The sequence below is a fragment of the Trichechus manatus genome, unplaced genomic scaffold (genome assembly GCF_000243295.1).
Source record: "Trichechus manatus latirostris isolate Lorelei unplaced genomic scaffold, TriManLat1.0 scaffold00136, whole genome shotgun sequence".
Taxonomy (NCBI): Eukaryota; Metazoa; Chordata; class Mammalia; order Sirenia; family Trichechidae; genus Trichechus; species Trichechus manatus.
The window spans coordinates 3,967,429-3,984,310 of record NW_004444072.1 but is presented as its reverse complement, the minus strand read 5'-3'; the positions used below and the strand labels follow the sequence as shown (position 1 = coordinate 3,984,310).

Genomic DNA, 16,882 nt, shown 5'->3' with positions numbered 1-16,882 from the left:
TCTTCCGATCTTCATGAGAAACTATTTGTTCTGTAAGCCTTCACCTGAAGTACAATAAAAATAAATAAATAAATAAATAAATAAATAAATAAAAAGAACTTAAGTAACTTGCCCAGGGTTATACAACTGGTAAGTGGTGGAATAGGGATTTGAGTTAAAACCCAGGCTTTCTCAATAAATACATCTTAGAAGTACAGTATATAGAGTAGGTGAATTACAATAACCAGTTAAATTGTGTTCTCAAGAAAAGTATGCTAAAGGGATAGCTATAACAAAAGGATAGTAGACATAGTCAACTTGAAAGCAACTGGTCTACCTATTTTTCCCAGCATGCTGCCAATTTATCTCACTCATTTTTTTCTTTCTTCTTCTCAATTCTTTAAATATTGCTCATTCTTCAAAGCCAAGCCAGTATCTTTCTTCATCACTGATGACTTCCTTAGCCACTCATCCCATCTCTTATTCTTCGTTACTTGGGACCCACTTGATATCTGCCCATCATTGGCCTTCATCACATGCTGCCTTGTACTCATAGTTATTTTTGAATGTCACATCTTCCAAAATATACTGTGAACCATTTAAGACAAAGCTTTCAATTAAGTTTATCAGACCTTCTTGAAGTTATTTATGGACGAGGCACTGAGCTTCATATATGCTATTTCATTTTAATAAAGCCACAGTCCTGTGAGATTAGTACTGTTACTATCTGCATTTTGTAGAGGAGGAATCTGAGGCTCAAATTTGCATAGGTAAATGCCTACATAGGATATCAACCTTTATTGGTATACAGAGATGCTTAAGTGTGGCTTGAAAGAGAAGGCATGTTTAGCTGGGCAGAAAAGAGGAAAAAGGACTTTTCCTGTCAGAGGGAATAGTATGAGGCAAGGTGAGTAGAATGTGGGGAAGTGTCGGGCAACCCTAATAGTCCAATGGGATTGTGGATTAGGGCATGAGTGTGATCAGGAGGAGCCTTGAATGCAGCCCTAGGGAGTATGAACTTATTCTCTATGTATTGGGAAGCCAATGAAGGGCATATTGCGCCCTAGAATTAAGTATGGGTGGTTTGAAAGTGGAAAAAAATAGAGCAGTCGTTTTCATCCTACCGTCTCTTTTCCAGGGGCATCTCAAAGATGATTAAGGGGATTCAAGAGAGATTAATGAAAATTGTATATTTATCTATCATGAAGTTACATCGGCTAAATTAAACATCAAATTGATTTGGTTTTTGTAGGAATCATATAATCTCTGTATGATAAAGCTGGTTCTCTCATTCTTCATCAAAGCTGTAGTCATCATTTAAGTATTTTTTCCTAAAAGAGGAAAAGGAATAATTACTTAAAAGCTTTTTTGTACAAAAATCAAAATACATGTCCATTGGAAGTAATTAAAAGGGTATTTGGCATATAAGAGCTTGAGAGCCGTGGGAGCAGAGTCAGGAGCTGTAATTCAAGAAGGAGGTGCACAACCCTGATGAAGGCAGTGGTGGGAAGTCTGGAAGAAGTGGGTGGTTTCTTCATGATAGTCACAGAGGCTAAAAGTGATGAAAATATTATAACATCAACTTTGGGAGTATTGAGTTTTCTGTTTTTTAATGACACAAGCAATGAAGAATGAGAAGAAAATAAAAACTTAAGATTTGAAGGTGGAGTGTATCACTGTTAAAACAGGAGCCAGATCATGTCACTGAAATTGAGGCAAAGTCAAAAATGTACCTTAGACTGGGAGGGAAAAAAATATCTAAGAAATTCTGTTTCAGAGTCCAGATACAAGCAGTGGAGCCCTAGTGGCACAGTGGTTAAGAGCTTGGCTGCTAACCAAAAAAGATCAGCAGCTGCTCCTTGGAAACCCTGTAGGACAGTTCTACTCTGTCCTGTATGGTCACTATGAGTCGGAATTGACTCTACTGCAATGGGGTTTTTTTATACAAGCATCAGGCATACAAGTCAGATTTTTATGTGTTTTGTTTCAGTTTTGAAGAAACTATCCTGAAAGCAGGTCTGAAGTTTATATAAAACAAAATATTAAATTAGAAGTCTTCCCAAATCTATGTTTTTACAAATAAAATTCAGGCCTTCTTTGCAAATTCTCTATATTCATCAAATTAAGAGATTATCTTTTTGCTAGCTAGTTTAACAAGGTTGTCTAGAATTTCATATTTTTATTTTCTTCTTTTTTCCTCTTTCAGTTCTTCCTTTCTTAAAAATATTGTTTGAAATCTGAGATCCCCTTACCTGAAAACCTTTTTAAGTGAGAACTGTTTTTATCTACTCTGACCAGATTGTCATGCAATAATCTTGTTATGAACTAAACAATCTGTAGCAAAAGAAAAACCATCATATGTATGTATACCCTAAAATCAGTGCATTTGAGAGTGTAGTAAAGACTTGAGCATAAAAAATCATAGAAAACAAGTAATTCTCACTTTTTTTATGTGATTAAATTCTAAAAAAATTGGAAAATAAAAATTATTTCCTAATGATTCTCAATATTCCTTCTAAATTCACTAAATTTTAATCGAAGCTTTTTCCCAGGTTATGTAAACATTTTTTCTTTTTGCTAAGAACAAACCTCCAGAAACTCTGCTAGAGATGTTTAGCTTCTTAATGACAAAGTAACAAAAATATACTCAAGTGAGAAATTTCTGGATAGCCACTGGATGTGCTGTTATTACCAAAATATGGAAACCCATAGATTTTTGGCCAAGATATTGAGCCCCTTAAACCCTAGATTCTGGAGAGAGTTTAAAAACGGGAACCATTTAGGAGCTTAAAAGCAGTAACGATTTAAAAGGTTATCTTGATTATTTTTTTCTTTTCAGCAATGTAAGTGTCAGAAACCATACCTTGAAAGTAAATATATTAGGGATGGATAGATAGCTATAAATATATATGTATGGATGGAGATATGTATCTATATATACATATACACGCAAACAAACTCATTGCTGTCGAGTCGATTGTGACTCATAGCAACTCTGTAGGTCAGAGTAGAACTGCCCCATAGGGTTTCGAAGGCTGTAATCTTTACAGAAGCAAACTGCCACATCTTTCTCCCACAATACACACACACACACACACACACACACACATACGCATATAGATGCCATTTAACATGTTTTCTCTTTAAAAACCATCTAAATAAAGTGGATGCGATATGCTACTTTTAGAATAGATGGATTTAGTGGTGCGTCTGTGTTCAAATTTATTTTCCATATTTTTCTTTAATAAGACGAATGTTAATTTAGCAGGAAAAGTTACTCACAGTGTCTGCTGAGATTCTTTTTACTTTGTAGAAAGTAGATGTTATTCAACTAGGAGGAAAGATTAATGCATTTTGTACTCATTCCATAGAGGAGAACATGTATCTTTATTACTGTTAATGGTGGGGGCCTCTCATTATGTTATAGAATAATCCACTTTAGCAAAGGTTTTCTTCTAAAGAACTTCATAACATTTAAAGGTTAATATGTTAGGTAAAGAACAATATCTTAAGACAAGCGTTTTTATTACAGGACATGATGGGATGGTTTTTATTAAATTATATGATGATTTGAATGGGGAAGAAGAAAAAGTGGATCACTTCTTGCCCTCAACTTTAATGCCTTTAATCAAATAATGACCTTCTGGAAAATAGTTAATTTTAAGCATTTAGAAAGATCAATACCACTTTGCCACCAAAAAATGGCCTAGACAATGAAATTTGATGTATTTAAAGTATCATTTCACCCTTTTAACCTAGTAAATAATTTAAAATGCTTTCTGTATTGCATTGCCACTGTTTCTCACTGTTCAAAGTGTTATGATTCTTCCCAATAAAAAGGCTGGAAGTTGGTGTATGAAGCATACATGCCTCACACCTAGAAGTAGGGTAGTACCTCCGTTAGGGTTTGTGTGTCTCTGTGCTAAGGCCCCCAAAGAAATAATATGTTTTAATACTACGTTTGAGGGGAAGTTTATGTAAAGCATAAAAGGTATGAAATTGGAACCCTTTTGGAATGTTAAAGGGGTAGTTTAAAACATCATTAGTCACTTTGCATCTTCTGTGATATCTTTAAACCTTTATGCTGAAGGTGAAGGTTTCGGGAGCTCTGACAATTAGAACCCATTTTCCCCCTGGCTTAGAGAACACTGATATGAAATTACCCTTGAGTGCCGACAGCTTTGTAAATAAAAAAAAAAAAAGGAAAAAAAAATTGCCCTCTATTAGCATGTTTGTGGGCAGATTAAAAACTGTCTTCATTAGCATAAGTAACACTTACAGATTCTTTTAAAAGTAGAAAATTATTTGCTGAATGATAAATTGCTAGCTTTCTAGCTAGTTGTTGTTGAAAATGTACTCATTCAAAATGCCTGGTGTAGTTTAGTCTACAATACTGAATTTTTTGCGTTAGAAGTACTATTTAATGGATTATGTACTTAATCCTTGTTCCTACTAGTTGCTAAAATGTAATTCATGCTTTTCACTAAAATGTTTGTATCAAATACCTCCCTATTTAGATTGATTTCTTTTAATATCATATATTATTATACTATATGCCCCCAGGGATTGGAACAAAATACTCTTGCAAATAACACATAAAAAGATGAGGGTGAGGGGGAGTAACACGCAGACTGTAAGATGTTTTGCTTTTTAGAATTCAAATTACCATTCTGTTTTTTAAAATGTATTTTTCCTTCTTAGATACAGCAAGAATTATTTGTCATTTTCTTTCTCTCTTTATAGCTCTTGGTTTTAGAATGTATATATGTAACGATAACATAGACATATATGTATATTGCATTAGATGACTTTTTCTCCAAGCATGCAGAAGTCTTTTCTCCCCGGAAAACGAGTTGTGTTACCCGCTCCCAGCTCTGTCACAGACCAGCCCCTGTAAGAATTCTCTTTTGTGTGCTTGAGGCTTTGTAGGTACAATAAATTCATTGCTGAAAGGTTACTTTCCTGACTCAATGAAAATCATTGTGCACCCCTTATCCGTTAAAATGTTACAAGTGAATTGACATGAATTAAGTGTTCTAGAAAGAGTGGAGTGGAAATCAGAGATTGAGTTTGGTTGGAAATTAGCAGCTGAGAGATGAAGGTGCCAGGATTTTTTATTTAAATGTGGTACAACAAGATTCTGTCAGTAAAGCGCATCATTAGAATATTGAGTTTAGAACTGCTAATTTTTCCTTTAAAATGGGCATGCACTCATGTGTTTCATGGACCATAATAAATTGTAATTGTGTTGTCATTGAGTTTTTCTTTTTTTTTTTTTTTTTTTGCATTACTAGTTTGTCAGTCACTCTGTGTTTTCTCTCCTCCGCCCCCACCCCAAATCTTACATTTCTTTCATAGGTCCCTAACTAAAACCAGTCAAAAGAATGTTATTTATTTCATACAGTCTTAGGTTTAGCATCTTTGCACCGTTTTCTTGCTTACGGTAGCAAGATATTTGCAGGTAGTTCTTGGTTACTATCAAGTACATAACAGTATTTCCTTTGTGGCAGATGGATTTAAGACGTTTAGTTTTCAATAAATGTAGGTTTACAATACATAACTTTACAGGATTTGTGTTGTATATAACAGGTTTGAACATATTATCTCAGAATTCATCTGCATGGCATTTTCAGCTTGTTCAGGGTCCATGCCAGTTTTTTTAAGTAATAGGGGGAGTGCTGTGATTGATAGTTACAGCTCAAGGCGTGATTTTGAATAGAAACAAAAGGTTTAGAACAGAAGGTGTCAAATTAAACTTTGTCAGTTTGAAAAGTAGTAACATCCTGAAAGTTTTACTGATTTATTTACATGTGGCTGCTGTTTATATTTTGCCCTCTTTATATGCAGTGTAATGTTGCTTGGCAAATTTACTACATTTAAAGTGTGGGTTGTTCCTTGTACCATTTTAGTTTCCGAGAACGGATCCGTCTCATTATTTTAAGACTGTTAGTCCCCTGTCTTTTCTATTATTCAGAAAAGTTATGAGCTAATTTAATTTTGAGAGTAGTGTCCCACTCCCTACATATGGTTTTATAATATTTCAAGTCCCAGAGACCTCTCCTAAAAATGTAATTACGTTCACATTTTTCGACAAAGCACCGCATTTCGTTCCTTGTCGCACTTCTCCCGAGTAAATCTATATCTTTCTCATTTAAAAACCAGTAGAGTGCTTTGGAGATCATGCTTTTGTCAGATACTGCAAATATTCTGACATGTTCATTGTCTTCCCACGTTTATTTGATTTGACAATCACACTTAGGAAAACTGACCTAGAAAAGGTATTCAGGAATTATAAAGCATTTGGCCTCTTTAGTTGCTTTCTGTAAAATCTAGATCAGATTACTATCACCATTAATAGAGTTTTGGTTGATATAATTTTAAATAGTCAAAATATTCCAGGGTATTTAAATAGCAGTAGAATAAATTAATATTATTTTTGCCATTGTAAATTGGGAATGAGCCAATTTATTTCTCTGCCGACAAAGAACTAGCATATCAAAATGTCTGTTTCCCATTATTTTTTAAGAGATAAAGCACATCAAGAAAAGCACATACTCCCCCCTTTTGTTTTTTTGGAATACCCTTCAAGAACTAACAGTTCCCAGCTGCACCATTAAATATTTTTCTAAGAAGCGTCTGATTTCAGTCTCTTAAAAATCATCGTGTGTCTTAAAAGGCTAGCAGAGACATGCTTCAACTTATAATTCATCAAATTATTTTTAGATAAGGAATTAGAAGTATTATTTAAGGGCAGAGGTTAATAGCAAACTACTGGAAATGTTATGTTAGTCATGGGCAATTAATAAAAATAAGGATCTGTCTCATAAGTATAGAGACGCAGAAGTGACAATATGAGCAAAATATTTGTTGAATGAGTCAGGGCTCTTTTTCTGAAATATTTGTTAAACCAGCATGAGTGTGATTGTTTAGGAATTAGCAATCATTATTAGCCATGTTAAAAGAACTAATGATTTTCGTTTCCAAAGAACATCTGTGATCCACATGTTTTTTCACATATATCCAAGTGCTAACTGATCTCTACATTACTTTAAAAAGTTCCTAAAGGATTTGAAAAATCATTGAAATTTTTTCAGCTCTCTCTAAGAAGTGTTTCTTACATGAGTCGTTCTTAATTTAACTTTTAGTAGTTTTTAGTTACAAGCATCTTTTCTAAAAAAAAATTCGTAGATACTCAGTGTTTTAGCACTTATTGCAATAGTAGAATTCTAGCTAAGTAAGAAAAAAATATTTCCTATTCTGTTCTTTATGAACCTTCTAACTTCTCTTGAAAGGTAAATAAAATTGCAGTGATTTGCTGTGTTCAGGCATAGGGGCCTGTCAATTGCCATAGCTGAAGAATGGAGACAAAAAGGAGGGGGAAAGTCATTTTAACCACAGTTAATATTAAAGCCTACAGGAAGATTTATATCTAAAACCTACACAGTAACAAAACTTAAAGTATAAAGAAATAGCTTAGATGTAAGAAAATATAAAATACTTTCATGTCTTAATGAGATAGCAGATACTTACCAGCAAGAACTAAATAAACATCTCCAAGGCACCATATGCAAGTGGGTCTCCAAATATGTTCCTGATGTTCAGTTTTGTAGTCAATATTACATCCACATAAATGGAGCTGAAATATATTATCAGATTATTCTGAAAATAAGCGTAGAGTCGTTGTGGTTAAAAGAGAAGCATATTCAGTGACATTGTAATCAACTATTGTTATCATTAACTTAATAATCTTTCAAGTAAATTGTCCGGTTACTGCCTCTTCTCTTATCTTGAATTATGCCTTCAGTGGCATCAAATGGGTGCACGATTGGCCCCATGTATATCTATTTGTTTAATTAAAGGACCTGTGGAGTAGAGAATCAAAACTCCCTTGGAAGCATGAGCAGATCTCGTCAGGGTTAGCAGAAGTCACCGTTGGCTGGTTCGTAGGTGGGCCTGGGGAAGCGAATGTATAGTTCTCCATCATTTCTTTTAAAATCTCTCTAGTAGGCCATTTTGGGGGAAGTGGTCTTGCTACTTTCCACTGTTTATTATAGTTGGAAGGAGAATTTTTCTCTTTCATGGTCCAGTTTGAAAAGAAGGGACAGGAAGTCATGGCATTCTCTGGTCTTATGGAAAGCTAAATAAAAAAAATCCTTCCTTCTCAAACCACTCCTAGAGGTCTCCTTTCAGCCAAATGACAGCTTGGCCATAAAATAAATAATATCACCCATGAGTATTGTGCTCCTCAAAATAACTGTCTAGATGAAACTAAACATTTGCCCTAGACCAAAGATGAGAAGGCTAGGGAGGACAGGGAAGCTAGATTAATGGAAATAGAACAACCAAAATAGAAATAATGAGAATGCTGATATATTGTGAAGAATGTAACCAATGTCACTGAACAATATGTATAGTGATTGTTAAATGACTACCTAATTTCCTGTGTAAACTTTCACCAAAAACACAATAAAATACTTTAAAAAAAGAAAAACATAACAGAAAACCCCTTCCTTGGCTAATCCTAAAACTCAGATAATAAGAAAACTGTATTCCTTCCATTTCCATCCAACTAATTTACTTGGAATTTCCAAGAAACCCCTTTGTCCTAGGTCAGGATCACTAAAAGCAGAGCCTAAGATGGGGAATCAGGTACCCATGATTTGGTGAGGGCCCTGGAAGGGAACAGGGGAGGGTAGGGCAGGGAGAGGGGTCTGATAAGAATGTTGTCTCAGGTAAAGTCTAGCCCTGGACTGATGGGGGGAAAAGGAAAGAAGGATATGGAAGGCCATCTCTAGAGAGTAGATAGAACATCCCCTTGAGACAAGAAGGTAGGGACTTTGACCACTGAGTCAATCACTGGCCACCCTGGGCTGAGGAGATGGAGTAACCTCCCAGGCATCTCCAGGTAAGATGGCTCCAAGACAGTTTTCCATGGAGCTGTTGTAGCAGGCAGCTCGGCAGCTGAGAGATGGAAGCCTTGGCTGGTGAAGGGGATCTGGGTGGGACACCCTCACTCTTCCTCTCCACCCCATTGCTTAGTGTCCATCATGAAGCCAAGATGAAGAAGGTTTGAGATGGCAATTAGAAAATGTACTCTGCTGGGTCACTCGGTTCTTGATAATCCCAGGACCAAAAACTGGGCCTTTGGAGGAGCATGCACTAGGCATTTCCTTTTCTTTATTAAAATTCTCGCCTGACAAATCATATGTGCACACTGCAGCGGGCAGAGAAACAAGACTCCAGGGTATTTTGGGGGGAAAGTTCTTTCTTGGAGAAGTCTTCTAATGCCCATTCAAATCATTGTGCCTTACCTTGGACAACGTTTTTGCTCACACAATTGCACATGCCCTTTTTCTCTTTTCATACACACACACACACACACACACACACACTTACATTCAAATATATTTTCCTTTCCACTACAAAAATTAAACAAGGGAATCCTTCTAGAAAAAAATAGTTCCAAAATCTGCCCTATTCCTTTTTAAATATCTTCAATACCCTCAGATGTCTACTCATCAGAAAATACCAGAAGCACACTCAAGTTTGCTTTCCTCCCATTCTGTACAATCCAGAGTCCGTGATGAAAATTCTCTCTTCCCCTTGGAGTCTGAAAAATAATGTCCCTCCTTTAAGATACAAATCTGAACATTTATTAGGAACAGAGTCTGCCTCCCTGACAGCCCCATTTACCCTTTTTTAACAGGTAAAAAGATTTAAGCAGATTGGAGTGTTCTGAGCTTATGAAAATTACCTTTGTTGGGTCTTTCCCTTTCAGCTCCTAATGGAAAATGTCAGTCCCCATCCCCCATAGGCATGAACTGACCTGTTATGCCCTTGTCTCTTAGGGATGGTTGTGCGAGCTGTTACGCTGGAAGGAAGACCCTTCTCCAGAAAACAGGACCCTGTGGGAGAACCTGTCCATGATCCGAAGGTTCCTCAGTCTTCCTCAGCCAGAGCGTGATGCCATTTATGAACAGGAGAGCAATGCGGTACATCACCATGGCGACAGGCCACCCCACATCATCCATGTTCCAGCAGAGCAGATTCAGGTTCGTTTACCTTGGCCAATTCAATATAGCACTAAGTAAATAAAGCTGCAAACTTAGCAGGGAAATTAGTGTTTCTCTTCTTCCCTCCAGTCTCAACAGAGGCTTTTTAGCACGAGACAACAGTACACTGCCATCTTGCTCAGGGAGATAAAAGGGAAATTAACGCACTTTTTTCAGTGTGTGTATTGAGTTCCTCTCCCCTCATCTCCCCACCCCTGAAGTGACAGGAACCCCTTTTTTACACTCGTTGTTTGGCGAGTGTGTCTTTGTTAGTATGGGGCTGTTTTGTGTGTGAGAGCTTAATTTCTTTTTTTTTTTAAATCAGAGTTTGAAACACCATCTCTCTTTTAATTAATACCATACTGCCCCTGAGGAAAGGAATGACTATTTCTGTAGAGGAATTTTGCAGAATCACATTTTCTACACCTTGGGTTCTATCCAAAAAGAGGAGGGGAGGGAAACCTATTTGGAATCTTGTTTCCTAGTCATGCCCTTCACCTTGTTGCTGTCTCCCCAGACCCTCACAGAACACAGGTTAGGGGTGAGTCATGTCTGTTTGTCTTTCCTTTAGAGCCCCTCTCCCACCACCCTTGGGAAAGCAGAGTCTAGAGGCATTTTCTTACCAGGCGTCCACCAACGGAACTCTCCAACAAATTTAGATTAGAAAGTTCTGGGATCACATAGTTTGTTGGTGCTCTTATGGCCTTGCTTGCTTAGGAAGTGTATTGCAATTGAACTTGAGCTATACAACTTACTTCTGATAAATCTAAGGGGGTGTTTTTAGCTTCCTTCTTTAAGGGAAAATGCCACTGCCTTCCAGAATCCTAAAATTTTACTGTCTTTGTTGTATCAGCTGTGTATTTCTTGATGTTGCCGTGGGAAAAAAACAAATGTATATATATAGCTAAAAACAATAGTTACTATCCACCAGGGGAAAAAAAATCCTTGAGTGTGTTTTAAAGATAAAGCAAATTGAAAAAGAGAATCCCTTAGGATATCAAGCGCTGAAATAATCACAAAATCCTGAAAAATTTACTGTTTTAGTAAAAACAAAAAAGCGAATGATGTATGTTAAGTAATAAAAATAGTACTTGTTTGAAAATGTACATTGTTTTTAATAAAATTGCTTCTTGAGGAATAAAAGGAAATGCTTAGGCACAGTATAAACGTTCTCATATTTTGCCACTTACTCAGGTTGCTTTGCTTTGCTGATAAGAATTTGGGATTTAGTGTGTACAGGATGTACACGAGTCACATTTGTTGTATATAATTGTGTATGGAAATTACAGCACATATACAGACACTATGAAAAAATGTCTGTATACACTAAATTTGAATCCTAATCACATCTGAGTTTACTGTAGACAAAGCAGTTCACTAGCCGTTCTGTGATGGATTGAATCTTTGGTTTTCGGTAAGAAAAAAAACTTTGCAATGTCAGCCTAGTGCATTTTGGTAAGAAATTGTGTGTATATTAAATGGGAACTGTCCACTAGGAAATTCACAAACCTGAGAATCGCAAAACTCCTTTGGACTCAGAAAATGCTAAGCGAACACGTAACCATTTTATTTGGAATTTAAATGTGACTTTCTATTCTTGTTCCATGTTTCAGCCATCGGATGAAATAGGGCAACACGCACATCTCCTTCTCCAAGGCTTTGCGGCTCACCATTCTAAAATGTCTTTGAAATCCTGATTTCTCAATCTTCATTTTAAATCTTTGTTAATTATTTACGTCATAATTTGCTTTGCTGTCTTCGCCTTTGATGCGCATCCTTCTGGTGAAGTTGATGGCTTGCATTTTCAGAGTGCTGGGTTTTCACTTCCAGGAGCCAGACTGAGAACCCAGGGAGGCTCCACTGAGCTCTGGTAAATACTCACCGGAGCCCTCTAAAGCCGTACTAGTTCATACCTTTAGTTCATACCATTTTTTTTTCTCTAATGCTGTGGACCATTTAGCTGGCCTGCCCTTACATTCTGAATCTTTGTCCCTGTAGAAGTAGCTATTTGCGGGATTCAGAACTCCATGTTTTCTAATAGTGGACGCTCAGTGTAGACCTGTGAGAGAGGAGAGCTCTGATTGTCTCCTGGTTTCTCTTTAGCAGCAGCAGCAGCAACAGCAACAGCAGCAGCAGCAGGCGCCGCCCCCTGCGCAGCCACAGCCCCAGCAGCAGGCTGGCCCTCGGCTCCCCCCACGGCAGCCCACCGTGGCCTCGCCCGCCGAGTCCGAGGAGGAGAATCGGCAGAAGACCCGGCCACGAACAAAAATTTCAGTGGAAGCCCTGGGCATCCTCCAGAGTTTTATACAAGACGTAGGCCTGTATCCAGACGAAGAGGCCATCCAGACTCTGTCCGCTCAACTTGACCTTCCCAAGTACACCATCATCAAGTTCTTTCAGAACCAGCGGTATTATCTAAAGCACCACGGGAAACTGAAGGACAATTCCGGTTTAGAGGTAGATGTCGCCGAATATAAAGAAGAGGAGTTGCTTAAGGATTTAGAAGAGAGTGTCCAAGATAAAAATGCTAACACCCTTTTTTCAGTGAAACTAGAAGAAGAGCTCTCCGTGGAAGGGAACACAGACATTAATGCGGACTTGAAAGACTGAGATGAAAGTATTATTTTCATTCAACAGTGCCACTGGTATTTACTAACAAATGAAAAGTCCACCTTGTCTTCTCTCCGAAAACCTTTGTTGTTCATTGTTTGGCCAATGAATCTTCAGAAGCTTGCACAGACGGGAAAGTCGGGAAAGGATCATACAGACTCTGCACTAAATGTTTTTCTCTGTTCTACGAACTGCTTGGCAGCCCCAGGTGAAGCATCAAGGATTGTTTGGTATTAAAATTTGTGTTCATGGGAGGCACCAAGGTGTGTACCCCATAAGCATGACCCCAGTGATTTTTTTTTTTTTTTTAAATTCTGGAGCCTTCAAACAAGCATTATAACTTCTATGATTATTATTTCCTTTCCTTTAATTATTTCTGTAACACTCCACACTGATCTTTGGAAACTCGCAACTCGCCCCTTATTTAAAAAAAAAAAAAAAGAGTTTGTTACTCTATTGTATGTTACAAAAGAACTATAGACTGTGGAATGCAGTTTAAAAATGACATATGCCAACAAATGCCTTGTATTATATGGCACTGCCGTAATTCAAATTTGTTTTTATTTTGAAAATAAAAGTTCACTGTAATTTTTTTTCATTCTCATTGTTACATGATTTTAAAAAAAAAAAACAAAAAACAAAATGTGAAACACAGTTAAGTCCTCATTATTTATTTGTAGATCCTGCAGCATCAGGTTGTAATTAATTTTTTGGAAGTTTCCGTTAAATGTAATATTGCTTCTCTTGTTTACCATACTGATTTGTTTCTTCTATTTATAAATGTATTTTAATGGGCAGTAAAACAAAGTGTCTTAAAAGTTTTAAATAGAGAAAATGTGCTTTACACAGTTGCCTATAAAAAGTGCTCTATGTTATCCAAGCAATTCATACTATAAGCTTCACTCTTATTGTTGTATGCAATTTTTACTATCATGCAAATAAGCTTAGGTAAATAAAACTAATAGATCACCTTAGAAAATTATGCAATTAATGTGAAAATAATTGATGTTTGCAATGTGTCTTCCTTTGGTTTACAATCAATTTTAAAGCTACATCTGTATAAAATTTCTGTATAAAGGTGTATTTCTTTTTTATGAGTTTATGGCTATGAAAACACCAGCTATTTTGTTACAGCTGGCTGTTTTTATAAGTGTATCACAATTTTCTTTATGCAGAAATGTTCTGATTAGGAGTGGTTATTGACTGTAACTACACAATTAAACTTGTTTGTATGGTATGACATGGTAGGGTTTGTCTGCTTATGTGAAGTAACTAAGAAAAAGAGTCCAAGGATGGCCTTCTCATTAAAGTGCATGTTAATACTTTCTTGATGATATTTTACCAACTTTCGAAAGAGCAATTGAAAAGTCACCTTGAAACACTGTAAATTTAAGTCACAGACACTCATTTTTTAAGTTTAACAATGAAGATGATAGTCTGTTTTTGGTTAACATTTTGCTTGATGAACAGCAGGGTGGTCAAAAGACTCTCCAACAAAAACAGAAATCCAGTATCTGGCAGTGATGCACTTAGAATGAATACATGTGCTTTTTGTTTTAATAGTTCAATTATGGCAACAATTTTCCTTAAGCTAATGTATAAATATCTTTAAGGCCATTCATAGGAACATAAAATAAGTAGGAAAAAAATAGATCTTCTGTGTAAACACCCTTTAGCAAGCAATGGTTTTATTTTGCAAGTTACAAATGGACTATAAGTTAATTCTGAGCTCATTTGGTTGTGTATATCATAACTCTTTTAAGAACTGCATGAAGAGTGTAAGAATAACAGACCTGAAATTTAAACACAATTTTTCTTTAAAAGGTAATAGCTGATTCTTGCAAAACAGAACTTAGTAAACTCCAAGATATAAAATGAAGTGTGCTAACTTACAGAAAGGATTGAGGCCAGTGTTTCAGATTTTTTGTATTCCATTCACTTGATCTTTGCTGCTGCTTTTTAAGGTTTCTTGGATTTTCTTAATAGGGATACCTAGGTTCTTGAGATGAAGTTCTACAATCACCAGTTTTCTTTCTGCCTACCATTTCCCCAGGCCCCGATGATCTCCTTGGTAGGTGACTGGGCTGCTTTAATGTTGAACTTTTACTTAAGAAACTGAATCGGGCGCGTTGAAAACTCCCAATTCAGCTTTAAATTACCATTTACTTTTGAAGCCCAGCTGAGCTGCTCTGAAGGCAGCTGGTTTGCTGCAAAGTTAAAATTGTATTGAAAAAGTTTTCAATTCCTTTTTATTAAGTGCAAAAATAACTTTTAAACACTCTTGCTCACTAGAGTTCAGAAAACTAATCATTTGAGCAAGAGGAATTTGAATTGAGAAAACAAACTAGATTCTGTGTGTTAAAAAAGAAATAGAAAATTAGTAGAAGCTAGTATGCCATGAAGTTAATGAGAAGGTAGCTTCATCTTCTTTCCCCCAAGTTTAAGGGAAAAGGCTAGAGAGAGAGTTGAATTGATTTTTATTTTATTTTACTAGCCAAGCACTTAAGGTGTCAAGTATTTAGTGAAAAAATAATAATGAAAGGAGGAATTGGGTTGCAGGTAAGATCTTCCCTTTCCCAATAACTTCCTAACCTCTTTGGAAATAACGTTTTTAACGAGTCGATGATTGTGTCTTAGAAATTAACATAACAATGCTAATGAAATTCTCCCTTAGGCCCTTTAATTTTTTTAAGTATGACTTTACTAATTTGATATTTTAAACCAAAAAAAAAAAAAGCACATGTTAATAAATAATGATAGTCATGGAGTGAGCAAACATTGCCTTCAGGGAAGATGGCACATTTTGGAAAAAACTTATCCCATAATATTCCACCTTGCTCTCCCAGTGTCATTTATCGTTCCTGCCAGTCCCCTTGTTGCCAGTGGCTTTAATGAAACTCCTTTTAACAAGCTTCATTGTGTCCAAATATTTCAGATACTTATAAAAGCTGGGCATGACATAGCGCTTTGTGCTGTTAAGACCTTAGCAGAGTCAGGTAGTTTACGGGTAATATTCGACCTTGTGCATCTGAATCTGTCGTGGATTCCTTTACTCAGCACTTTGCCACTAATTTGTATTACCCTTTGTGGCCATATAATACTTGCACATTATGCAAAAAATGATGTTGATAGTATCTCCTTGGCACACAATACACAGAGTTGACACATCACCTTCTTTGAAAACTAAGGTAACTACTATGTGTGCCCTACTTGTGTGGCACTTAGTTACAAAGTCTGTACATATTATGTCTGAAGTGTGTATTAACATTTAGTTCTAAGGAATTCTAAGCTTACACAAGGTGTTCTTGGGTTTATTTTCTTTCCCAACTAGTGATATCTATGTCTGACTGTGCTTATCTAAAATACATAGCTTGAATAGAAAACATCTTCAAATGGTTCAAGATTGAAAATGCAAATCCTATACATCCCATTATTCGATTCTGCCCTATTCCCTATTGTTAACATCTGGCTGATACCAAGGTCCTTGATTGTCACACAGTAATATTTTCAATAAATGAGGTGTTCTGAACTGCCTGGTGATATTTTCAAAAAGAGCAATTAAAATGTGTATACACTATAATCTAGCTGATAGAAACAGGACTATTAAAGCAAGCCAGAAATTTGCATGATAGAGTGGAAACCAATGGAAGTCCCAAAATACTAATGATATCTAAAATATTAAATTAATACTATTGTCTACCTTACAAATAATATTTTTTACGTTTTAAAGAGGAATATTATGGACTTGGTGTTTCTTCTGAGGCAATACTGTTAATGTAAATACTAAATACTTGCATGTCTTCTGACAGGATAAACTAAAATCTATTAACATGCACATTTTTGATAAATATAAAGTACCCTCGTTAAAGAAATGTGGTGGAAGGTGTATGTCCAGAATACTTGTTTAACAATACCAAATGTTAAATAAAAATAGTTTGGAATTAACATTTAAAAGATGAGCAGCATTTTTAAGTCTTTCCTACCTTACCCTACTTATGTGAGTCATAGATATTTTCAAGTTTAATTTTATTTAAAGAACACAAATTCAGTACCAAGGTTGTGTATTAAGTCACCTTCCATCAATTATTTTCAGCTGCTCTTACTGTGATCAAAAGCACATGACTTGGACCCTGTTTTCTATGAGAACTGATGATGAGGTGGTTGATGTGGGACTGAAGTAGACCAGTACATTATACTGTATATGTTAACACTGGCATAGAAACTCTAAAGTGACACATTTT

General features: G+C 36.1%; 1 protein-coding gene across 5 annotated transcripts in view; it reads left to right on the top strand.

Annotated features, from left to right (window-relative positions):
• Positions 1 to 15,377, top strand: part of SATB1 (SATB homeobox 1) — a 104,932-nt gene extending 89,555 nt beyond the window's left edge. For all 5 annotated transcript variants that reach the window (XM_023739557.1, XM_004385285.2, XM_004385284.2 and 2 more), the window contains 2 exons: positions 9,828 to 10,031; positions 12,135 to 15,377. In XM_023739557.1, coding sequence (XP_023595325.1) covers positions 9,828 to 10,031; positions 12,135 to 12,641 — 711 coding nt within the window. In that variant the 3' untranslated portion in view covers positions 12,642 to 15,377. The remainder of the gene's footprint in view (positions 1 to 9,827; positions 10,032 to 12,134) is intronic.
• Positions 15,378 to 16,882: the final 1,505 nt, after the last annotated feature.